Consider the following 25,744-nt stretch of genomic DNA (forward strand, 5'->3'; position numbering starts at 1 on the left):
AGGGTATTTTGGATGTTTCTATCACTAGGATTTTATGGGTTAGTGATCATCTATGGGCTGTGGGTTTTGGGGCAATATTAAAGTTACTTGGATGGCTGATTTATGGATGAAGGGGATGATAGAAAATTGGTGGAATTGGGTTAACAGCAAGGCTATTTGATGGACTCTTCGGGTCCTACAATTAAGGAGGTAGCAAGGGTTGTGGTCGGTAAAGAGGAACCAAGGGATATCAAACTAAAATAAACGCAGCAGATGGCTTTTATTTGATGGGGGCAAAACGAGCAGCAGGTGGCTTGTTCGTGAGAAGATTTTCTCAAGGCAACAAATCTTAATCTGCAACTTAAATTTTTATTCCACAAGGATAAAGAAAAAGATTACATGAATGCCAATTTATAGGCTTTGAAAAGACTAAGAATATTCCTAATCAAACTAGACTTCCTAATTCTACTCGAACTAAAAAACAGGAAAAAGGCAAGCAAATCCTACTTTTCCTAAAAAATAAAATATCCTAAAATCCTCTTACACGTGGGCGTCCAACCAAGTTGGGAATTTCGCCCACAATAAAACTCAATCCTAAAGTATCTCTACTACTTCCTAAAACTTCTCACCTAGATTAACTCAAATGACTAAAAATACTCGCAAAATGTCCAACCTTGAACTGAACTAGTCGACGAGTTCTTTTCAAGAAAGGGGGTCTGATGCAGGTGCATCTTGCTACATCACGAGATCAACGGCCAACAATGATTATTCAAGTATTTTAGATTTTTTTGTATTTGAATTTTAATTTCCAAGGGTTCGTCGTAGGATTTGGTATTAGAGAAATTTTAAGAGAAGATTGAGTTGGACAATTTTTGGTATCTTTTAGGATTTGCTTTAGAGAATATATAGGAGTTTTAGTAGAGTAGACGTTTCTTATTGTTTTAGTTGAATTAGGATAGAAGTTTTAGTATGATTAGGATTACTTATGCAAAAGTCTATAAATACAACACCATTGTAACTATTTTACAAATTTGATGAATAAAATTTTAGTTGTCTTTCATTGCCTCAGATTTGTCCCGCCGCGAGCCACCCGCTGCTTGCCATATTCGTCCCTCGGAAAATTGCCCCACAGCAAGCCATCTGCTGTTTGTTTTGATATCAAGCGCCTAATTTTTTCTAGTTCTGCTAGTGTAAATTCATGTGTCTCACCGACCCTTTCGAGAATCATTTTTTAAGGAATGAGAGCACAATTTTTTATTTGGGAATGATATTTACACTCGTTCAGAGCATAAAACAAACTTTATGTCCATTTTTACGTCGAAAGAAATGGGTTGAAAAAAAAAAAAAAGATAGGAGAAGGCAAACAAGATAGTGGAAAACAGGGTGGAAATATCATTTCCCTTTTTATTGCCTTTTGTTAGGGGAGGGCTGTGGGGGAACTCTAATCCCTTTCACAAATCCAAAAGAAGCTTTTGGATCTGTTTCCTCTTTTAATTTTCCATCCTTTCTTTTCTTGTCCTATTATTCTCTGTATTCGCATAAGCATCATCACGGTTTCATTCATCAGAAAAGTGGCAGAAATCCAGCTATAAATATATATCCTTCAAGTCAAGAAAAAGTTATCAGGGCAAGTGACAGAAATCTAGCAAAATCATGCATCACCCGGAGAGAAGATAGATGAATCCTTTACTACTAAAAGGGAAAATCCCTGAAAAATCATCTGCGTCTTTCCTGCTATTTCATCATGCTTCCCGCCTTAATTTCCATAAAACTCCCAAGTATGTCCTTTTTCACTACTTCTTTTTCGTCATTTCCGCTTCTCATATGCCCTTTCACAAGAGTTAAAAAAAAAGGCCAGCTGTCTCCTTTTTTGCCTTTTTTGTTCGTAATTGTCATAATTTTTCAATTTTTTTGTAGTTTTGGCTGTAATTGTCATATTTTAGTACCCCGTTTGGTATTTTTTTTCGTAATTTTTCTGCTTTGCTTCCATTTTCCCGTAATTTTTCATTTAAAACTTAGTACCTGCGCATGATTATGTATTGCTAGTAACCTTTGCACAAACCGTACTTCGCAGTAAAGGATGGGCGAACAAGCAGAAAAGTACGCTCGGCGAAGGTGGCTAGCAAATCCCTGTAAAAAAAAAATCTTAAAAACATACGTCAAAAAACCAGTTGACCAACAGGCCGGATGCAGGTCCAAGCCCAATGACCTGTAAAATTTCTCGCGTCACTTTGACTCGGCCAGTTTGACCCGTTTCCCCATGATTTAGAGGGAAATGATGTGATTATGAGAGTTTTTATATGTGGTGTAAGTCTTTATAGTGAGTATTGTTCTTCAAAAAGCAATGTATGGCTAATATCTTAGGATGATCCAAACTGTCCATTTGATGGGCCACAATGTAAGTAGGTTGTGTGCCAAAATTCATTTCCATAGGATAATTACAACCCTCCAATCAATAAATGTTTCCTAAATATGCCGTTCCTCTATAAACTGCATGGCTAGGATCATCACATGGAAATGTGTTTTTTGGGAACATCCTATTTACGATGTGGCCCATCAATTGGACGGTTTGGATCATCCTATGGTGTAAGTTATACAGTACTTTTTAAAAAAAATTGGGAGCGTAAGAAATATGTTTTTGGTTTGCAAGCTTTGTCACAGAATTCTTGTTACAACATATATGGTGTAAGCCCATGTAGTGAACTATTTTTTAATAAGCCGGTAGGGGCCCCCACAAAACCCCAACTTACCTATCAAAAATTGGAGTGAATATTTTACCGCCTACACCATAGGATGATCCAAACTGTCCATTTGATCATTCTGAAATGATGATCGCATGCCTACAATCTATAGATCAATGACATAATTTGGAAACCCCGCAACTGTGTTGGGATCATCCTATGGAAATGATTTTTGGCATACAACCTATGGTGTAAGTCCGTACAATCAAGTATTTTTCAAAAGAATCGTACGCCTTGTATCATAGGATGATCCAAACCGTCCATTTAATGGGCCACAGTATAAATTGATTGTTCCCAAAAAATAATTACATATGATAATTCCATGCCCTTCTTTTAGAAAAACTTCCTACTGTATCCTATTAGCTGGGGGCATTTAAGTCATTTTGATGCTAGAAGTTTCTCGGAATGAGAAATGATTTGAGGGTACAATCGTCAATTGCATACGAAAAGTACCGACATATGGTACCTGTCTATGACAATTACGAAAAAAAAAACTACCAAAAAGAGGTATGACAATGACGAAAAAACTACGTTGTATGACGCATTCGGGACAAGTTACAAAATATTGACTGATGCCGAGCACCTGAAGAGGAACAATAATTATGGAAACCTCTATCGATTGGAGGGCTACGATCAGCCTATGGAAATGATTTTACGGGCAGAACCGATTGATGTTGTGTTCCATCACATGGACGGTTTGGATTAACCTATAACCCTTTATAGATCGAAGGGTTAGGATCAACCTATGAAAATTATTTTTAGGGCACAACCTATTTAGGCAGTGGCCCATCTAATGGACGGTTTGGATCATCATATGGTACGGGCCATACCGTACATTTTAACAAAGTGAGGAGTGCGATCATCAAAATACGGTGAGTAGTGCCATTATAAAATATGACAGTGAGGACATTAGCACTATATATAATTTGAAACCATCGATGTTCTTGGATATTCCCACGCGGGTTGGGTTCAACCCGAATTTGGGTTGGGTCGGGTTAAGATTTTTCGCAAATCGGGTTGGGTTGGGTTGGGAAAAATCAACCCGAATTGGAAATCGGGTTGGGTTGTCGGGCAACCTGACCCGACCCGATCCGAAACCCGAATTTGGGTTCCATCTGAAGAAGTTCTGTATATGTGTTTTTCTTTTTCAACACTGAAATAGTCTCCACAGTCTACAATGGACGGTTTGGATAATCCTATAGTGCGGGCCATACCGTACTTTAATCAAGTGAGGACTGTGATCATCAAAATATAGTACTGCGGATAACATTTCCCTTTGTTAATTGTTAGTCCCTATTTGTTTTGGATTTTGAGAACCGATTGTGAGTTAAAAACTGATTATTGGTGACTCACTATTGGTTCCCAAAATCCAAAACAACGCTTGAGTTGAGGTGGTCAACAATTGGTACCATATCAAATTTGGTCAACCCGACCCAACCTAGCCCGAATTGGAAATCGGGTTTGGTCGGGTTGAGGAAATTGCAAATCGGGTTGGGTCGGGTTGAACCCAGCCGGGTTGGGTTGGAAAAATGGGTTCCTCGGGTTGGCCTCAACCCGACCCGAGTTACACCCCTAACGATGACGAAAAAACTACTTTTCCTTATTCACTATGTGAGGGTCAAATTACGGAAAGTTTGATATTAGAATGCAGGACACCTGTAAAATATTGATGAATTCTGGGCACCTTAAGAGGAACAACAATTATGGAAACCTCTATAGATTGGAGGGCTAGGATCACCCTATGGAAATGATTTTACGGGCACAACCTATTTATGTTGTGTTCCATCACATGGACGGTTTGGATCAACCTATGATGTGGTCTGTACAATTCTTTGTCGGCCCGTGCATCGCACAGGGCCCTGTCCCTGCCATTTCACTAAGTCAGATTTGTCTACGGTACTTTCGTCATTTCACTGCTGCAATGTCCCTGCCATTTGCCATGTTATTTGTGGGAATTCTTATTTCTGTATATTTTTTTTATTTCTCAGTCGGAAATCCTTATCAGGTGCCTATGGTTTTTAAAAGAAAATCTATATAGACTGTATAATATCTATTCTAAATTAATTTACATTTTATTTTTATCAATCTTAGTAGGTAAAATTGTTACTAAGAGCCCAGTCTCTCCGATGGATCAAAAGCTTCGGGAAGAGTTGTGGGTGTTCTGCTGATGTTTTGAAATAGGGTTTGGAAATTTTTATCATGCTTTTTGTTCTTTGGTTCTTAGAAACCGCTAGATAGTGAGATCTTGTTCGGTGGTGGAAGCTGGCAATTGGAGAATTGCATGTTGATAGGTTGCTGAAATGATAGAATTAGGTTCTGCTGGATCTATCATTATGATTTGATTTTTTATAGATTCGAAACTTGATGCAGATTTGCTTAGGTTTGTGATATGTATATGATACGTTTACAGTTTTATCTCTCTGCCTCTCAAACACTCTCTCCTCTTTGCAAAAAAATATCCCCTTTCTTTCAAGAAGAATGCTGAATTGAAGGGAGCCTATGGAAAAACTCAGTTTCAGGCAAACATTCGATCCATGCCACCTCACAACATTTATTTCTTCCTCCAATAAATCAGAGAAGTTTATTTGTTCCTTCAAAGAAATTTTTTCCCTGTTTCTTCTACTAATTGATCATGTTGCCATTTCTTTGATTATTCTAATATAAAATTTCTTCTGAAATTAACAATAATTACGTAGTAATATTGAACAATATTTGAACAATATTTTTAAAAAGTTAAACTAATTCATTAATAAATATTGAAATAAACAAATTGTAAAATACCTTAGTGGTAGGGCTGCAACTCGAGCCGGGTTTTACCCGACCTGCATCGACCCGACCCGAAAATAGCCTGGGTTGGGTTCAGGTTTCATGGGTTTCGGGTCGAGCCGGGTTGAGCATTCAAAAGCCCGCATGAATCTCGGGTCGAGCCGGGTTTGAAGGGGCCCGACCCTAGTTACATAAGTTATAGTATGTACATTTTTTTCTATTGTTAGTTAAAAGTTAAAAGTGAAAACCCACGCACCCACTGTTATTGTATGTGAGTGTAATTTCTGCTTCTATGAGTTGAGTTGATTCAAGTGTTTGATTCAGCATTGTTTGATTGTAATTACAACATTGTTTGATTACAGCATTGTTTGATTCAAGTGTAATGTGAGTGTAATTACATCATTGTTTGATTCAAGTGTAATGTGAGTGTAATTTCTACTTCTATGAGTTGAGTTGCCTTGCCAAATAAGAATTTTCCTTAAAAAATTGCGTCAACGTGAAAAAGCCCGACCCGACCCGACCCGAGATTTATCATGGGTAGGGCCGGGTTTGGGAATCGTGGGTTTTCCGAAAAAAAACCCGACCCGAGATATTTCTCGGGTAGGGTTGGGTTCTCCAAAACCCGACCCGCCCGACCCGAGTTGCAACCCTACTTAGTGGCACGTGCGGTGCACGTGCATATTTTACTAGTAAATGAAAAGGGAATTGCTAGGCAAAAGGCATTTCTGGTTTGTCTCATGTGGGTGCAACTTGGGTCGGGCTCAACCCGAACCTAATGGGCTCAACCCGATTTTGGCTCGGGTTGGGTTGGGAAAAGCCAACCCGATTTAATTTCGGGATGGGTTAGGGTTGAGGCCTTGGCAACCCCACCCCAATCCGCTCTAGTTTTCTCATATTTTTCTAGGATAATGCTTTTTTCCTTGTATTTTTCTTTTTGGCCCGAGATGAACCTGACTAGGGCTGCAACTCGGGTCAGGCGGGTCGGGTTTTGGAGAACCCAACCCTACGCGAGAAATATCTCGGGTCGGGCCGGGTCGGGTTTTTTTTCTCGGAAAACCCACGATTCCCAAACCCGGCCCTACCCATGATAAATCTCGGGTTAGGTTGGGTCGGTTCGGGTTTTTTCACGTTGACGCAATTTTTTAAGGAAAATTCTTGTTTGGCAAGGCAACTCAACTCATAGAAGCAGAAATTACACTCACATTACACTTGAATCAAACAATGATGTAATTACACTCACATTACACTTGAATCAAACAATGCTGTAATCAAACAATGTTGTAATTACAATCAAACAATGCTGAATCAAACACTTGAATCAACTCAACTCATAGAAGCAGAAATTACACTCACACGCAATAACAGTGGGTGCGTGGGTTTTCACTTTTAACTTTTAAATAACAATAGAAAAAAATGTACATACTATAACTTATGTAACTCGGGTCGGGTCGGGCCCCTTCAAACCCGGCTCGACCCGAGATTCATGCGGGCTTTTGAATGCTCAACCCGGCTCGACCCGAAACCCATGAAACCTGAACCCAACCCAGGCTATTTTCGGGTCGGGTCGATGCAGGTCGGGTAAAACCCGGCTCTAGTTGTAGCCCTAAACCTGACTCAACTAGAACCCAACCTGACCCGATTTGAAGCTATCTCGGGTTGGGTTGAGAGAATGCTATCCTGACCCGATTTGAAGGATGGTTGGGTTAGGGTTGACATCCTCAACCTGAGGCTCAGGTTGGGTTGGGTTATGGTTGAGAGAATGCTATCTCGGATTGGGTTAGAGTTGGCCTCAACCTGACCCAACACGACCCGAGTTGAACGCCTATCAGACCTAGGGGTGCAACTTGGGCAGGCTCAACCCGAACCCGTCGGGTTCAACCCGGGAAAAAGTTGGGTTGGGTTGAGTTCGGGTCGGGTTCGGGTTGAGAGCTTGGGCAACCCGACATTTTTAATAATTTTTATATTTTTTAAGCTTAAAATCTCGTGTTGGGTCTGGTTGAACTCGGGTTGGGTCGGGTTCGAGTTGGCAAAAAGGGTTCCTCGGGTCGGGTTGAACCCTGTCGGGTTGGAACTTAGGTCGGGTCGGCCTCAACCTGACCCGACCCGAGTTGCACCCCTAATCAGACCACCCACCTCGTGAATGGAGACAAAAGCTGTTGTCTTCATTCATGAGGTGGCCGGTCTGACATGCAACAAAGCAGCTGCGAAATGCCTTTCGTGATGGACCCTAGCCTATTATTGATTTTCTATTATTCTAGCCTCAAACGAAGACCCAGTTCCAAAAGCATTCATTTACTTATTCCATACTACAAATGAAAACCCTGCATTTTCTATTATTCTGGCCTCAAACAAAGACCCAGTTCCAAAAACATTCATTTGCTTATTCCATACTACATTTTCCCCCATCCATCTGAAAACAATGGTGGTGGACTCACCTCTATGTGCCAAAAGTTCAATATGTCATCCATCATCTAACATAAATCACCCCAACCAAACTTTATGTAAATCACGAATATCTACTACAAAGGATGCTGCAAAACTGACCAAGATCAAAGTTCTCGTTTTGGCTGCAATGCTGAAACTGATCTCTTCCTCTTCTGTGTCGGATCATGTTACAGAAGTCGTGAACTCTTTCTAGCTTTTACTGCTTTGCCTGCAAAATAATTGCATAAAACAGTAAGCGTTTCATAATCCCGGCCCCTAAGAACTCATAGGTTTAACTACCTTTACAATTAATTAATGCCAATTCTAAGCACAGAAGAGAAAGGAAAATGAAACAGCTTAGAATGACCAAAAGGGGTTGCTCATTTCAAAATTCGGGTTAAATGCTTTCTCCAATCTCAACACCAACAATTTGTATTTTTTGTGGTTAAATGATAGCAAGAAACTCCTCATCCCAAGTTCAGCCAGCCATTCTCACCCGAAATTGAAGTGTCTCACATAGCAATTTGGTCATATCAGATCATTCGATCTTGCAAGAATCCCTATTCTTTCCTTATTGAGGCAGGATAGCTACTCCCAGAAGAGCTTATCCAAGAATTTCTATCCCCATTGTGAACAGCCGCAGTAGGTAATTATGGTATCATGAACTGTAATTTTCATGGAAGTCTGGGAAACAAGATGCACAAGTGTAGTGATCAAGGCCATTGACCTACAGCCTACCCCACAAGCAGAAGGGCCATTAGCCCAAAAATCACAACAATCAGTTCACCTAGTTCACCTGACCAGTGGGACTTTTAGAGATTCAACGCTTACTGTATGGTAATTTGTTGAATGAATTTATTGTTCTAACAATCTATTTACTAGGGGTGCAACTTGGGTTGGGGCGGGGGCCAACCCTAACCCAACTTGAGATAGCATTCTCTCAACCCTAACCCAACCCGAGCCTCGGGTTGAGGATGGTCAACCCTAATCCAACCCCGGTCTAAATTTCTCAACTCCTAACCCAACCCGTCTAACCAAAATCGGTTCGGGTTGGTTCGGGTTCACCTTGGGCCAAATAGAATAAAACAATAACCCATAGAAAATCAAGATAAGATTAGAGGGCGGAGGTCTAGTTGGGTTGCCAAGGCCTCAACCCTAACCCACCCCGAGGAAATGCCAACCCAACCCGAGCGAAAATCAGGTTGAAACCGTCGGGTTCGAGTTGAGCCCATCCCAAGTTGCGCCCCTACTATTTACAGGACATGAACCTTTTTTTTTTTTTTTTTCCCGAACAAAACAGATTTCAGTTTGATTACAATGAATTTTGGTTGGGTATTGTAGTCATTCCCATTAGAAGGAATGAAAAGAAAATTACCTGGGAGTAGAGGAAGGTTCCAAGGATGGCGATTGCAGCTCCAAGTGCATTGATGGGTTGGACAGGTGTGTGGAAGATGATGATGGAAGAGACTATGACAGATATTCGCTTCATGGTGTTTCCGATACTAAATGTCAATGGAGAGATTTCATTCAAGGACATGTATGAGACCTGATTGTACAGATGATAGAAGATGCTCTGAGCTGCCACCCACCTACCGTGTAAAGATATCCAGAGCCAAACAAAAATATCTTTATCAGCCACAAAAAATAACAAAGCATAACAAACTTGTCACTACTAACGCGCAAAAATTAGGTTCGAATGACTTTTTTAATTACTTACTAGTTACAAGTTACAAGTTACAACTATGGTTTAAAATATCGGTTTCGGTAACCGTTTCGGACATTTGGAAAACCGAAATTTGGTACTCCCCCGAAATTTTGTAACGTTTAAAATAAAAATTCCATTTTCTCGAAATTTCGGACTGAAATTACCGAAATTTCCGCTGAAATTTGGTAAATGGCGAAATATTTAATTTCGCCGAATACCGGTTTCGGTCCCCACCGAAATCCGAAATTTCGGTCGAAAACCATGCTTACAACTAGTGAAAAAAAGAAACTAAGGGCATGTTTTTTTTTTTTTTGGGTAGGTAAGGGCATGTTTGGGCAGAGAGGGAGAGAGTTGAGATGATGGAAGTGAGGAGAGCTCGAAAAGTCCCTAAAAATCATGCAAAAGAAAAACACAATTTGAAGTAGCATATTAGGAAATAAAAAAGATTCCGCAGACTTGTTTGATAGCCCCTGACAAGGGCCGTACAGCCATGTGAGGCCATGAATTGGTTAGTTGGGGTAGATGGATATAGGACACCAATCAAAACAGCTGGTAATGATTTTTTTTTCCCAACCTTTTCCAAGACTGCATTAACAAGGATAAAAGTGTGAGTGACACCTAATTCTATTCTATTTCTATTTCTAAAACATAGCCCACAATTCACAAGGATGTGCTGTACAAAGGATATATAGCTTCCAATATATTTGGTTAACTTCAATAAATTGATCGGCAAGAAGATTAAGGGCCTCAATGCATACATCTAAAATTATTTCACATAATCCTTATATGGAAATGCCTATGAAGTTAGATATGATTATTTGCAAATAACAGCTACAATATAGATTTTTAAATGATAGAGTTAATGGCTTCGAAGGAGGCCTTAATGTTCAATTTGTAAATAAGATTAAATTAAAATAATCGTATTTGCAAATAAGGATTAATCTTGGTGGAATCCAAAAAGGCCCTGCACTAATAATACCCGAGGAATAATTCCAGTAAGTTACAGTGTGAGGATTAAATTCAAGTCCTTGAATGTGTGGCAGTTTGAAAAAGGGGTTAGTTTTCTAGTAGCAACAAATACAGAGAGAAGTAAGGAAGAAAGGAGAAATAAAGCACAAGAAAATAAAGAGAAATACCAGACGAAATTGGGACCAATCTGAGAAAGTGCTTTTTCCCAGCCAGCTGCCCACATCTGGGGTCCCTCCACTGCCACCGCGAAGGGCGTGAGGATCACAAGAGACAGCATAGACAGACAAGCATAGTAGTTCATTCCACCAACCGATTTCCCTTTCATCCCTCTTTTTGAGAATATGTTTCGGAATACAAAAGCCACATTCGATATCATCGCCCCCATAAACCCTAATAACACGACAAACACAGAGAAACCCTCCATCAGAAAATTCAAAAAGCCCTTTTCTGAGAAACATAACGTCCGGAAGAATTACAATAACACCCCTAATCCAAATCAGAATTAACAATCATGACTGTTCCAATGAGGAAGATGAAGAAGAAGACGAGATAAAAATTGGGAAACGACGGGCAGAGAAAACGAAATCCCCTACACCCGTTTATAAATCTTATGTTTTTACGTAATTTCTAAATAAATTACGGATTTTCTAACCCTAACACTCGTTAATTTAAGGGCATTTCTTCCCAGACAAAATCACAGAATGTTTTGTTTTGAATCCTTTCAAAACCCTAAGAATCCATGGTCGTTTTTACCTAGAAATTTCCAATTTCTCGTCAACACAACCTTTCTAGGTCGAGGGTATTTCAGTAAAAACAAAATTTAAAAGACCCAAAAAAAAACCCAAATTCCACCACTACAGAAAGAAACCAAAGGAGAAAAACATTTCCCCCTTACCAATCATGTTGAAATTGAGCTCAGTAACGGCAGCAAGTGCACATCCTCCAATAATCGGCAACAGAGAGAGATAAACCGGCACCGGAAACGTCTCACCCAAAAAAAATCTCGACACCAAAACGCTAAAAGCTGGTTCTCCGCTCTTGATAATATGCGTGAATGAAACCGCCACCTTTGACATACTCACTGTCGCTGCAACATGCCCAATAGTATGCGCCACAGCCACCTACAGACAAAACCCACACAACCAAAGAAAACCCCAAGTACTCAAAACCCTAAAAAAAAATAGAGGGCCTGTTTGGATTGCAAGAAAAACATTTCCGAATTAAATTTTTTCTTGGATATTTTTCTCTTTACACAATTTAGAAGGAAATGATATGATTATGGTTAATTTAGATGAATATCGTCCTAAATTGAACGTCATCTACATAAAAATTGAATAACTTTGGTCCAAGTTAACATTTTTTCACCTGTAAAAAAGTAGATATTTTTACAAATATTTTTCCTTCCCAAACTTTTCCATTGAATTCCGGCAATCCAAATACTCAAAAACCCTAATAAGTACTAAAAACCCCCAAACAACACAACTGCAAAATACTCAAAACCCCCCAATTTTCTTACCGGGGCAAGGGATTTCCAGAACTCCAGATCGGTTTTAGGCGCTTCGGCGATCCTCGTTGCCCATGAGATCAGCATCATCAGCGATCCAGTGGCGAGAGAAAGTGTAGACGTGAGCCAGGGATAAGGGAACGCATTGAGAACCTTCTTGTTGTAAATGTTGAACACTACATTCAAAGCCCACCATGTTGCAAAGTAGATTCCGATCTTCAGCCTCTGCGCAGCGGCTGATCGGGCCTGCTGATCGGGGGTTTGGATGTTGGACTCGATCGGCTCTGATCGATCTGCTTCGTAGGCTTCGCACTCGAATTTCAGTTTCCTAGCTCTTGAGCCATCAGTTTTAGAGCCATTGTAAGATCCAAAACCTTCAATAGAGGAGAGATACAGAGGCTTCCGTACTGAGAAGGTGCAATTAGGGTTTTTCGTTGTCCATATTGAAGGAAGGGATGAGAATCCCGTTTTAGGAGATGGAAGTTTTTGATTTAAGAGATTAGAAGCAGAGAGAGCTCCTGCAGATTGCTTTACAGAGCAGATCATGTTTTTTTTTAATGTAGATTCGACTAATAGATCTTAGATTTTAAATGGACAGTGATTTTTGATCAATACGGATGAGATTGACTAACAATCGAGGGGTTTCACAGGGATAATAGACGAGAAGATTTCAAAAACCCTAAAACTCTGGTCCAAATATACGAAATTAAATGATCGGATTTTCCTTACAGGATAGGGATCGTTGAAATCACTCAAATTCCACGAATGATTTCAGCCATCCAAAACTATTTTAAAATAGCACTGAAGAATAGGAATTAAAACCGATCAATCAAGAAAAATCAATTCTCGGGAAAAATCGCCGAATCTTAAGACTTTACAGTAAACAAGCTCCAAGATCAACAGAAACCCCGCGATTGACTCGATTTCACGAGGATCGTATTTAAATAAACGTAGAAAACAGAGAATCTTCGTGGTTTTCTCGACAAAACCCTAGAAAAAGGTTCAAAATCTGAGTCCTACTTCGTTTTTGGGACCGAAACCCTAGAAAGCACCGAAGCCAGTGTTTTCGCTGCTTACTTGACGGAAATCACGAGAAATCGTTTACGAGTTGGAAGAAGAAATCCAGAGAAATGTTTAGAATGAAGAAATTTTGAGGAAAATTTGAAAGAACACAGACCTAGTGAAATAATTTGGAAACCCTAGAAATAAATATGCATTGTTGTGAAAGGCGGGCGGGGGGTAACGCCTAGTCTTTTTGGAAATTACTAGAAGTTTCCATTTTCGGACATGTGCCTGCTTCTTTGAAGTTTGAAGTCTACGTTCTTCGAAACTGACCACCTAAAATGATGGAATTATGTATGTATTAGAAACTATTCGTGTGAATACACTGTTCCATGTGAGCAGCCACACGCTCACACCAGGCTCACTTTTCAGCAGATTTTGTCTTCATTCATGACGTGGCTGCTCTCACATAGTCACACTCAACAGCCCATCCGCAAAATGCCTTCTGAGTGGACGCTAGCAAATCCTTATAAAGATAGCGAATTCGCAGCTAGCTTTTGCAAATGAGAACAGACACACAGATTGACTCTCTTGCAGATTTTGTCTTATTCATTTAATTCATCCTGTTCTATAATGCAAAGCCAGCTCCAAAAATGGCTTTCAGCGACTAGGCAATTTCGCAGAAAACCATTTGGCAGCTAGCTTCCGCAGGTGAGAAGAAGCACACAATTTGACGTTTTGGTAGATTTTGTCTTATTCGTTTAATTCATCTAGCAAAATGGCTTTCCGCGAAAAGAGAGAGACCATGGAAAACAATTTCTCATTTTTAAATGCGAGATGATAAATGCGCCCCTTTGAAAGGAAAACGTTAGAACAGGGGCTCATTTATCTGGAGAGGGGCGCATTTATCATCTCCCATTTAAAAAATATGAGAAATTGTTTTTTACCAACCCCATTCACATGCTCACCCACACTCATGGCCCTCTAAAATCTTTCTCACCAGCCCTCTGTACCCAATAGGGTGTAAACGAAACGAGCCGAGCCGAGCCGAGCCGAGCTTGGCCAGGCTCGGCTCGGCTCGGGCTCGGCTCGGTCAGGCTCGCGAGCGGCTCACGAGCCTTACCGAGCTCGGATTATATTATGTTTACACCCCTCTTCCCTAGACAGCCCTACTAGTGTAATTTGACTACTTTTTTTACACTATGGGGGGTGGCCCTAGTAATAAATGGGGTTCCAAAAATGAAGTGACATATTTTGCCCCCCCCCCTTCACTCCATGGACAACCCTTTTAATGTATATATTAATATATAATATATATATTTAAATATATTAAATTCTTAACCAGCCTTAACGAGCCGAGCCTGGCCTAACTCGGGCTCGGCTCATTAAGGATTCGAGCCGAGCTCGAGCGAGCTTCCGAGCCCGAGCCAAAATTGACACCCTTAGTACCCATCAATCACCTTGGGTAAACAAGTATTCCATGATTATTTTTTCATGGTTACGGAACATGCCCATAAGTTATTCACCTTTGGCACTATCATCTTTTGATAATTGCTCTAACTCAGATCGTCTTTTCTTTTTAAATTGGCTTTTAAAAGCTTTTTTGGAAATTGTAATAACCTTTGATAGTTGTTTAAATAATAAATAAACGAAGTGAGCGAGTGCAGTTATTAAAACATGGTTGTGCAAATATTAGTAGCCTGTATAATTGTTCAACATCAGGTCATGTTTGGCAACCGTGAAAAATTATTCCATGGAATAATTGTGGGCCTAGGTGTGCGAGAGGGGAAGAGAAATGGCAAGCAAACAAACGAAAAAGGACAACTCTTCCTCTTCCTATTCTGAAATCTGAATTCCGAAAAGCACCACATGGGGCATGCAGAAGCTCCTCAGCCCCACTTGACTAATAATAATCCTCTCTCAATGTGCAGTTATCAATTCAACACTTACATTGTTAGGGTGAGGACAAAAGGGCTTCTGGGTTCTGAGGTAGGTGATGGGTTTTCTCGTCAAAATGTGGAGCGCGTGTGCGACCAAACATCTTATTAGTTCCATACTATTGAAAAACGTGAAAGATGAAAATTGACGGTGGTTGTTACCCACCTTTCCTAATAGCCAACTTTTAGTCTCCATGTGTGCAATGGGCCCTTATCATGGTTTTAAATTTCGACCGAAATCCGAAATTTCGGTTTTTTTATTTTTTATATTAATTTATTATTTCACCGAAATTTCAAGGTCCTAAACCGGTACCGAAACCGAAATTTTAAACCTTGGCCCTTATCCTACGATCACATTTGCTACCAGAAATTTCTCCCGTTTTCGTTGGCCCCACCTTGATCAGATGTTTCTAGCCTTCTGATTCATCAAGGTTCACTTAAAAGTACAGAAAATTGATTTTCATGGTCCTTTAATCTTACCTATGGGATGTTGTCTCATGGTAGTCGGTCAATAATCTCAATTATACGTGCATTCCTCGATCTTTATCTAGACCTGGCAAACGGGTGGGCCGGACCAGGTTACACCCAACCTGTACGAGTCCGGTTGGTATGGGTCGGGTCACAAATGACCAGGAATCTTATGTGTCACTATTATGTGAACCCAGACCCCACCCATAAAGGCCGGGTGGGCCCGCAGGTCACCCAGTTTAGTGTTTTCTTTTGTTTCCTTTTTTGTTGTTTTTATTCCCACACTATAGGATGATCCAAACCGTCCATGTGATGGGCCATAACATAAATAGGTCGTTCTCAAAAAATCATTTCCATAGGATGATCCTAGGCCTATGATCTATGGAGAAATTGCACGTTATTATTCAATAGATCGGAGGCCTAGGATCATCATATGAAAATGATTTTTGGGGCACAACCTATTTATGTTGTGTTCCATCACATGGACCGTTTAGATCATCCTATGATGTGGTCCATATAGTACTTTCTGAAAAATATGGGAGGGCTCACACCATATAAAATCACGATCATTTGGGTTTTTACGGGCACATGTGGGTTTACCCAGTTTTGATGGCTGGGCCAGGTCAAATTTCAACGGGTAACTAATTTAGTGACCCAGACCCGTAAATGATCTGTTCAGTGCCCTTATCAGTCGAATCCTATTCAGAGTGCTCATCATATCTTGTTTTAAATGTCCGGTCCACAATCAATTTCGAAGAGAACAGCCAAAGCCTAAAAATGAAGCAAATGCAAGACAATAACAGGGAAATGCAATCCACTCACTGAAATAACTAACATAACCCAAAAATCAAGTTTAGACAAGAACACACAGATATTCTATAACTATTGAAATAAAATACAAGACAATGTGATTTAAAGGGTTTGAGCTCCATACAGGAAGGAAGAAAACAGGAAGGGGAAGAGAAAAGAGATACAACAGAGCTGAATATCTCTCTCTTAGGACTGTCTGATTACAAAACCCAAAGAAAAGAAATCAAAGGAAAAGGGAAAGGAGGGAAATTGAAGCTCCAAACAAAGTTTGAAAGGGAAAGTCAATACCCGAACCAATACCCTTGCATGGTGGTGAAGTGTGCTCACTGCTTCATGGACTTAAACGAACACCACATGGCAAGGAGCATCTGAGGTGCGTTCTTGACTTCCCATTCCCCAAAATCCACGCCACCTTTTTCCTACTGCAAAAAAGAAAAAAACAGTTCCAGCATTTTGGAAAAGTTTGGAAAGGAAAATATTTGTAAAAGTTCCAGCATTTTTACACACGAAAAGAGAGAACATGAACAAATCCTATTCAATTTTATCCGAAGGAACCTTCAATTAATTTATGATGATATCCCTCTAAATTAACCATAATCATATCATTTCCGTCTAAATTGTGGAAAGAAAAAAAATCCACCGCGTGACAAACGACATGACCTAATAAGTGCCCTGAAAACCTAAAATCCTGATAATGCTAATCCCCAAACATCTCATTTTACAAAACCTTAAAATTTCTTGAATCTCACATCCTAATTGCCCAGAGCCAATACAGAAAACCAAAACTTGGACATTACCTTACCTCACTATATCATAGACTAAACTCTATACGTTCCTATGAAAAGCCCTAACCTTATTGACGCATTAAAACCCTCATGAAAACTTAAGCCTTGGTGGCTAGTAATTGCGGAACCTTTAAGCCCTGACACTCTCAAAACCCTTCACACCATAACTCCAGCCTAAATCCTACCATTCCTTTTAACACCTTAAATCCTAGACACAAGCCCTCCTCAAACTCAAGAGCCAAACTCTATGTAAGGTACCTCACTAATACACTAAAAAAATCCAAAGGTAATGGGACAAGTTAGGCCACACCCTTTAAACCTGTCCCATACCAGGCTGGGTCCCACCTAGTCCCATACCTAGGTAGGCCGCACTTACGACGACCGTAACATACTAACACCCCACCATGCTTCTGCATTTGCATCCTAGGTGGCGGCTTACACTCTGCCCTTTTTTTTAACCAAGTAGACCTTTCCACAGGTCGCCCGTGAGTCCGTGACTCGAACACACGAGATGTGGTTGCTACTGTGATACCAAATGTCAGGTACCTAACCGATGCTCCAAAATCTCCGGATCTTACTTAACAAGTTAAGACATGCCCTTTAAACTTTTCCAACCCATGCCAGGCTGGGTCCCGTCTAGTCCCATACCTAGGAAGGCCCCCACTAAGAACCGTAACACTCTAGGCCGTAGAAACTCATACTTTAAACTAAACCATGTACAGAGGTTAGAAAGCTTGAATCCCCTAAGAAATTATAAATCTTGAAGCCAAACGGACATATGCTTAACCTTAAACTTACCCATCAGTAAGACCTCCTGGTTCATTCATTGTTGCATGTAACTGCGGCTTTGATCCTATCAACAGTACAAGATATGAGACTATTAACTGTCGCAACTGATCCGAGAGAAAGCTTCGCTGTTGGAATAGAGTCCACCAAGATTTGGAATGCAACAGTAAGGAGAGATCCACCACTTCCAACCTCACCACTTCCTACTCCATGATGCATTGGTGGCCCACCATCAGGCAGTATAGCAAAACCCGAAGGCAACAGAGCAACATAATCTGGATCCCCACCATTTAGAACCACGTTCATCGCAGCAATGTCAACGGGAGCATAAATTACAAAACAGCCAGATGAATCAGTGCAACTCTCTTGTAATATCAGCATGTTGCTCTGGTTTGAATTTGCAGTCTACAAATTATCAGAAAAAAAATTGAAACTGGATTAGTTTAAATTGTAATTTATAAGAAGATCAATCATGTTGCAAACTGATTTGGGTTCGTAACATTGATAAAAGAGATCAAAAGAAACAGCAACAGAATTTGAATTTGCAATCTACAACTATGAAAAACAATATCTACTCTGTTATTTAAAATTCTAATTTCATTGGTTTGATATAAAAGATTTGAGGAATGCTGGATTGACAGGCACCATTGCAAAAAATGAGGCAAAGGCCGCCCCCATTGGTCAATATCCATTGATGATGGCATAGAAAATTCCAATCATAACTGTCATTAATGGATTTTGACCAATTGGGGGCGCCCTTTCATTAATGGATTTTGACCAATGGGGGCGCCCTTTGCCCCATTTTTTGCAAGGGCGCTTGTCAATCTAGCATTCCTCACAAGATTTTATTGAAAGAAACATAGAAACAGGATTTGAATTTGAACTCTATAATTATGAAAAAAATCAACTGGCTTAGTTTAAATTGTAATTTCTATGATGGGATATGCTAGCATACAACACAGAAGGCATTTCGCGGATGGCCTGTTGCATGTGAGAGCATCCACCTTATGAATGAAGACAAAATCTGCTGACAAGTGAGCCTGTGTGGCTGCTCTCACTAGCAAATCCCTTCTATCATATACAGAATGAAAGAAACATAAAAACAACTTACATTTACCCGTAATAGAGAGACGCAGTTTCCCGGATCAGGGCCATTTGCAATGTGAGCCATTTCTTGAACAGCACCCCCGTTCGAAAGAATGTCCCACTGCCATTGTACCCACAAAGTAAGGAATAATGAGAAATCCATTTTCACCTAGAGCATGAAATTTGGGATACTGAAAATTTATTTTATTTTGTTGGGCAAAGTGTTTCTTTCACTGACCATCAAAGTCCTCTTCAACTTTTTACTGTTTTCCTTCAACACTTAATTAGCATTCTCAAATGATGGGAAGCACAGGGAGACCGTGGTACAAGCATGGGACGTCCAATCAGGGGAGGATTCAAGTTGAACTTTGATGGTTCAAGCTTGGGGATTCCTGAGCAGCCGGAATAGGGGGTCTCCTTAGAGATCATGAGGGTGCAACGATTTGGGTGTTTTCAGGCCCCATTGGAATCACAGACTCCAATGAGGCAGATCAGAGCGGTTTGGCCCTAAAATTCCCGATTGGGTAATAGTGGAAGGTGACCCCCTTAATGAAATAAAATGGTTAAGCAGAAGTCTATCTCATCCTCGGAGGTTTGGTCAGTGGGCTGATGAACTTTTGGATCCAGTGGCGAGATCCTCCATTTATTTTCAACATGTAAGAAGATCGGCGAACAATGTGGCTGATCGACGAGCTAGGGCGTCTTGGAAACCTTTGCTTTTCTTACCACTTACGGTTTTGACGGGGTGGTTTTTCTTTCTTGTATTGTTTGTTTATTGGTTGTACCATCTTGATCACCTCGATTGCTGGGGTGTTCCCCGGTTTTCATTATTAATTCAATTCCTTGCCATTATAAAAAACAGTTGAGTTTTGGGAGCAAATGTAGCCATGTATTTAAAAGACTGAAATCTAAAGGGTTACGTGGAGCATTTGGTCGATATCAATTAAACAGATGATGAAAATTTAGAATCAAATGGAGGGCACACATTAATTATGGGCACAGATAGTACATTTAGTTAAGTAGAGTAAACATTTGTACCCAATGGGTAGGTTCACATAATTACCTGAGTAGCAGATAAGACGGTGTTGAACAATAGTATGCATACTTTTAAAATGGGAAGACTAACATTTTAGACAAATGGAATGTTCAAATAGGTTGCTTATTTGATATAAAAATGCAGGAACACTTGAACAAGATTCCATTATACTAAACATAATATACACATGTAGATAGTTTTGGATTATATTCATTTTGAAGGCTTCATCGGGGGATGTTAGTGTCCTTGCTAACAAATAATTCACATTATATGTAATATTACTGTAAATCCAAATAGTAATCCAAGTTTTGAGATGAAGGAAAGATTAAAATAAGTGAGAGAAGGACTCTTAACACAAATACCTCATTGCGAGAATTCTCATCCCGAAGGAAATCGAAAACTCTCTTTGGTGGGACTGGAATCCAGAATGATGTTGCAGCACTTAGAACTATACCAGGAGGCCTTCCCGGATCATCTATGCTCTTTCTGGTCATAACCCTCACATCTTCAGCACCACTCCCAGATAAAGTAGTCCATGTATGAGCTGTAGAAGCACTAACACCAGCACAAAAACTTATCACCATCCTCTCAGCAAGCTTCAACATGCTCTTTCTACCATCTTGACTTGTTATCACTGTGCCAAACAAGGAACAAAATAGTAACTATGGTAACAAAATACATAATGGAATCTAGGATTATTAACATAAAATGCAGAGATAAATACATCTCAAGATTTAGTGAAACGAATTTCATTAGGCTCAATATAGTGGTAACATAAAAATGGACTTTTTACCACCAACATCTCCTGAAGGAATGTTACTGGCCATCACACTTGCAAGGCGCTCACACTGGCGGTCTAAAGTGGCAACCCATCGCTTAGCGCCAAATGCAAGACCTGAGTTAACTAGGGATTTGTAGATATTGTGAACAGCCCTATCATCAACTTCAACATGTTCAACCCATGTAACCTAGTCATATATAACAAGCATTCAAGTTAATTAATCACTGAAATATTTCTTATTACAAATGAGATTTATGTTTGGTTACCATTGGTTTAGTATCATTCATTTACCTTTGAATAACCATTTGGCATTTCTTGGATTAAACAACCCGATGGCCTTCTTCGACATCTCAACACAGGACTAGGGCGTAAACTGTCCAAGGAAACATCGACCACTGCCCAAGTTCCATCAGAATGCTGTTTACAATACCTCACAAAGTAGCTCTCTCTAGTTGGAACAAGTGGTGAAGGCACTTGGAATTCTGCTGACATCTGAAAAAGCACAAGACAAACTATGTCATTAGGATTTCAGAACACATATTAGTCGATTGGAATGTCGACACAATTTATAATTCAGATGAAATAGGCTACTTGGATGAAATGTGTTACTTTTCTACCTGATGATAGGACACTAGAAGAAGTAATCAGGAATTTGGCTGTGTTAAAAGTCTATTCATGCACAAGAATGTAAGACCCTTTTTGGATGCGATCAAACTCGGTTCTTATTCATAAATAAAACAATTTCAAGTTAATCTTATTTGCAAATGGGACATTAAGACAACTTTGGAAGCCATTAACTATAGCATTTCTAAAGCTATTATAACCATTATTTGCAAATAATCATATTTAACTTCAAAACTGTTGGAATTTCATAAATCAAAATCAATTGGCCTTGAAAAGTGAAGAATCATTAATTGTGGTGTTCTAAGGTACTTCTGATGTATTGAAAATTGATCAGTCCATGTAAGTTTTCTAGGGTTGTATATTAGGCAAGATTATCCAAGAGTTGGGGCTTTCGATGAAGTTGTTTGGGTTACCTAAAAGACTCAAGGGAACTACAACCATGTGTTTAGTGTGGTTAGCTATTTTAGTACTCATTTGTGTAGAGAAGGTAAGGTGAGAAAGTGATGGACGAAAAAGTGTAGATATTTAGGGAAGATAGAAGAACATAAAGTATATTGTAACTGTTTTGATGTCTAAAAAATTTTCTATTTATGTGTTTAATTGTGTTTTCAGTGGAGCTCTACTCGGGCCCTTTAGCCGTGTATCTCCCTAGTACTATGACTTCTTTCATATGATTTTATTGCATATATTTGATAATTGATCCATTCAATACAACTCAACTCAACTCAGCCTTTGTCCCAAACTAGCTGGTGTCGGCTAATGAATTCTTTAGAAAATGTTCATGAAGAAGGTGAAAGAATCTACCCAGATCAAATTGATCCATTCAATCTGGGCCAACAAAAACCAATCGCACATAAGATTATATGCAATACATTTTTTAGATATCAAAGATGACCCGAGTCAATCTTTCTATACAAATATAATAAGAGCAGGAGAATACCACTTGCAACGCTCCATTGTAGTTGCCTGCTACTCCTGTTGAGAGGACTTCCAGTGTTAAAGCGCTTGAAACAATGCCGGAAAATACAGTCGACCAATGGTTCTGCCAAATTATATCAAAGAGATAAAAAAACAACTCATATAGTTATCACTCAAAAATCATAACATAAAGCATTGCTCTTAAAATGTTATTTGAAAGCAAATTCTCCTACCACATCCATAAGGATCTCAACAAGGTTGATGTGATTCATGATAACGAGGGCAGTTTCACGAGAAGCTTCCGATTTCAGCCCAAAGGGTTTTGGCCCAATCCCCCTTGGAAACATCCTCACATACTCATCTTCATTAAGAATTTGAGTAGACTGATCCATAACTGGCAACCATAAAGGTTCTCCAAGTTGAGCCATTCTAATGAGCTCTTCCATCGCTGCAACTGCCAGTTCGATAACCATTGGCTTATCTATATCAGAATGCCCAGAAACAGACCTAAGAATATCTCCAGCACCATACATTTCACTTCCCATTCCTGGTTGAACCCCAAAGTTTCCAACCGCAAGTTCGAGCGATGAGCGAGAAGATACTGAAGGAGGGAGAAGTGGGTATGGAACCATAGGCTTTCCCACGTATTTTGCGGCAATCCCTGAAATCCTATCAATCTGTAGGACAAAAAACAAAATGAAGGACACCCATTTAAAAAAAAAAAAAAACTCAAGTACCAAAACTAGTATCTTTTGAAGTATAAATTATTAAATAACACCAACCCTAACAGCTTAAGTTTTTAGAGTAATTGGTTGTTTCACAGTATCAAACTCTAAACGCAATAGCAGCCCCCAAAATCTCTGCAAATCTCTACCTCTTCTCTTAGGCGAGCATTCTCAATCCGTAAATGTTGCTCATCGAATGACATCTCGCCGAGCGCCGTAGGCCCTCCGCAGTTTGGGCACGAGGCGTTGCCAAGCGCTTCCTTGTACCTCATGTTCTCTGTCCGGAGTTTTTCATTGTCAGCTCTCAATTGTGAGTTCTCATGGCGCTCGTGTTGGGTCTGTGAGAGAAAGAAGTGAGGTTCAAGGAGAAGAGTAGCTTAAGTTAGTAAAACAAGGTAAGAAAAGTTTACCTAAAATATCCGCTAAAATAATATTTAGATGACATTTCTCATAAAATAAAGTCTAAAGAGATCAAATTCAAAGAACTATACTATTTTATGCTATATAAAACTTGGTCAGTGCCTAAAATGCAGCCCATGCACAAGCAATTTACCTTCATTTGGGTGCGCTTGTTTTGGAACCAAAACTTGACTTGTAGAGGCTCTAACCCTAATTCACGGCTCAACTCTTTCCTTTGCTTGTCATCAGGATGTGGGCATTCTTTGAAAAAACTGAAGAAAAAAGAAAAAAACGTTAAACCCTAACAATAAAAAAGTAGCAAGTGAAGTAAAACTACTTGAGGTTTTTTTTTTTTGTTAGGGTTTGGAGCTTACGCTTCCATTTCTTGGATTTGATGTTGGGTGTGCCGATGATACCGCTTCTTTCGGGGCCGTTGATTGGGATCTTGATCATCGCCGGACGCCCCTTCGAGGTTCTCGCTGCCGGATTTGCTATCAAAATCTTCGTCTCTCATTTTTGGGATTTCACTTTCAGAATTTTGGCTCATCTCAAGAGGGAGTTGTTGGCCTTCCATCATATTTAGCTGCAACATATATCCTATAGATCCTTCAGATTTTCTATGGTTTTTATAATCTATTAATAGAATCTAAGTTAACCAGTCAAAGTAGAAATATAACCCAAGCTGTAGGAAAATGGAAAATAAAAAAAAAAAGAAGGAAAAAAAAAACAACGAGAATAGAGGATCAAAGGTAAAAGAAGAAGAAAAAAACCTAGAATAGAGGATCAAAGGTAAACCAATGTCTTAAAACATACAAGAGATATATGTAGTTAAGAATGAAGGATGCTCTCTCTCTCTCTCTCTCTCTCTCTCTCTCTCTCTCTCTCTCTCTCTCCTAGGAGCTCATGGGGGAATTTTCTCTACTTACAAAAATCATTGTAACATAGGAGCACAGATCAATGTTAAGCCTACTCTCTCTCTCTCTCTCTCTCTCTCTCTCTCTCAAGAACTGCATGCAGTAGATAAAGAAACTCTCTCTCTCTCTCTGTGTCAGAGAAGACTTTTAGCATTTCTCGAACTTCGAGATGGATTTTTCTTCTAATGGCTTAATACCCTGGCTTAAACAAATCAAACCCATCAAAAAAAGAAGAAATCAAAATGAGGAGAAAATTAAGCACTATAAGGAAATGAAAATGGAAATGGAAATGCAAATGCAAATGCAAATAGAAAGAAGGGGTATTGATCCGCTGACCTGACCGAGCGTGAGTCCCGACGAACCACCAAACTTCCCGTTACTCCCTATCATCGGCGGCACATTTCTTGCCGGAAACATTATTCCGGCGGGCATATTACTCTATCTATCCCTCCTCTTTTAGGCTCTTCTATTTTCATATAGAGATTCTTTTTTCCTTTTTACTGTCTGAACAAAGCTAATATATTTTCTACAAGTAATAAACGGACAGAGAAGACTATTGCTTTGTTTCGAAAACTAGGTCAGAAAGCTTATCCACCCTCAACGTGCCAAACCAAGACTGAAAAACAAAACAAGGGTTGACGAGAAAATCACCGGAAAGGCTAAAAAACAAAACAAAGGGTTGACGAGAACATCTCTCTCTCTCTCTCTCTCTCTCTCTCTCTCTCTCTCTCTCTCTCTCTCTCTCTCTCTCTCTCTCTCTCTCTCTCTGCAAAACAAACGGAGTTGTAAGAAAAAAGCAAAGGAAACTACCTTATTACAAAAAAGATCAAAAAATATTTTGTTTTGCAAAATCACCCACCTTTAGATCTGTTTTGGGGGCTATTAGATCTATGGAAACCTTTCACTTTTCATTTCAGAGAGGCAGTTTGTGAGATCTTTGTGGGTGTTCTTAGAGAGAGTGAAGAGATGTTAGGAAGCCATGAAGAAAGGTGAGAGAAAAGGAAAAAAAAAAAGGAGAGGTTGTGAGAGAAGAAGAGGAGGAAGGAGGAAGGGGAACAGGTGGAGAAGATGAGGCAGGAACGATTAATTGCAGAGCGTATAGAGAAGGTGCAACAGCATTTATTGAGAGAAGATGTATTTGCCAAGGAGAGAGAAAAAGAGAATATGGTTTTTATTTTCCCCAATGGGTATATTATATGGCCAAAAGAATGACGGCTACCAAACTCCACAAAAATTTCAACCCCTACACATTTTATTTAAGAATATTCATAATAATTACAATAAAAATAAAAATATTATTATTAATATTATTATTGTTGTTTTTTGTAGCTGTTTGTATTACTAATAATATTTTTAATGGCATATTAGTATTAATATTAGTATGG

At 39.6% G+C, this 25,744-nt stretch overlaps 2 protein-coding genes across 5 annotated transcripts; both read right to left on the reverse strand.

Moving 5' to 3' along the window:
• Nucleotides 1-7,790: 7,790 nt before the first annotated feature.
• On the reverse strand, nucleotides 7,791-13,413 carry LOC143892932 (glucose-6-phosphate/phosphate translocator 2, chloroplastic-like). The gene is made up of 5 exons (XM_077397849.1): nucleotides 12,101-13,413; nucleotides 11,480-11,705; nucleotides 10,752-10,974; nucleotides 9,286-9,499; nucleotides 7,791-8,139 (listed from the first exon to the last, which is right to left on the reverse strand). The coding sequence occupies exons 1-5, from the start codon at nucleotides 12,632-12,634 to the stop codon at nucleotides 8,128-8,130; spliced, it is 1,209 nt and encodes a 402-aa protein (XP_077253964.1). The 5' UTR covers nucleotides 12,635-13,413; the 3' UTR covers nucleotides 7,791-8,127.
• A 2,886-nt stretch (nucleotides 13,414-16,299) lies between these two features.
• Nucleotides 16,300-25,504, reverse strand: LOC143892933 (homeobox-leucine zipper protein ROC2-like). Of its 4 annotated transcripts, none has more exons than XM_077397852.1 (13): nucleotides 25,219-25,504; nucleotides 24,696-24,975; nucleotides 23,820-24,028; nucleotides 23,600-23,717; nucleotides 23,196-23,384; nucleotides 22,555-22,998; nucleotides 22,344-22,445; nucleotides 21,071-21,271; nucleotides 20,792-20,966; nucleotides 20,361-20,632; nucleotides 18,988-19,083; nucleotides 17,889-18,281; nucleotides 16,300-16,727 (listed from the first exon to the last, which is right to left on the reverse strand). In XM_077397852.1, the coding sequence occupies exons 2-12, from the start codon at nucleotides 24,789-24,791 to the stop codon at nucleotides 17,910-17,912; spliced, it is 2,274 nt and encodes a 757-aa protein (XP_077253967.1). In that variant the 5' UTR covers nucleotides 24,792-24,975; nucleotides 25,219-25,504; the 3' UTR covers nucleotides 16,300-16,727; nucleotides 17,889-17,909. The 4 variants fall into 4 exon arrangements, with proteins under 4 accessions (XP_077253967.1, XP_077253966.1, XP_077253968.1 ...); XM_077397851.1 differs by having other exon boundaries at nucleotides 24,696-25,111; XM_077397853.1 differs by having other exon boundaries at nucleotides 18,994-19,083; nucleotides 24,696-25,504.
• Nucleotides 25,505-25,744: the final 240 nt, after the last annotated feature.

This window comes from Tasmannia lanceolata, unplaced genomic scaffold, assembly GCF_043159265.1.
Source record: "Tasmannia lanceolata isolate RefF3 unplaced genomic scaffold, GAP_Taslan_0.1 ptg000015l, whole genome shotgun sequence".
Taxonomy (NCBI): Eukaryota; Viridiplantae; Streptophyta; class Magnoliopsida; order Canellales; family Winteraceae; genus Tasmannia; species Tasmannia lanceolata.

What these genes read in the sequence shown, in the direction of transcription:
- LOC143892933 (XM_077397852.1), bottom strand. Translation starts at nt 24,791, where the DNA reads ATGCCCGCCGGAATAATGTTTCCGGCAAGAAATGTGCCGCCGATGATA. An exon ending in ATGCTCGCCTAAGAGAAGAG is followed by an intron (nt 22,999 to 23,195) that starts GTAGAGATTTGC and finishes TTTGTCCTACAG; the next exon opens with ATTGATAGGATTTCAGGGAT. An exon ending in TCCTTCAGGAGATGTTGGTG is followed by an intron (nt 20,633 to 20,791) that starts GTAAAAAGTCCA and finishes TGTTTGGCACAG; the next exon opens with TGATAACAAGTCAAGATGGT.
- LOC143892932 (XM_077397849.1), bottom strand. Translation starts at nt 12,634, where the DNA reads ATGATCTGCTCTGTAAAGCAATCTGCAGGAGCTCTCTCTGCTTCTAAT. An exon ending in TCTGGAAATCCCTTGCCCCG is followed by an intron (nt 11,706 to 12,100) that starts GTAAGAAAATTG and finishes TTTTGTCTGTAG; the next exon opens with GTGGCTGTGGCGCATACTAT. An exon ending in GCTCAATTTCAACATGATTG is followed by an intron (nt 10,975 to 11,479) that starts GTAAGGGGGAAA and finishes TCGTGTTATTAG; the next exon opens with GGTTTATGGGGGCGATGATA.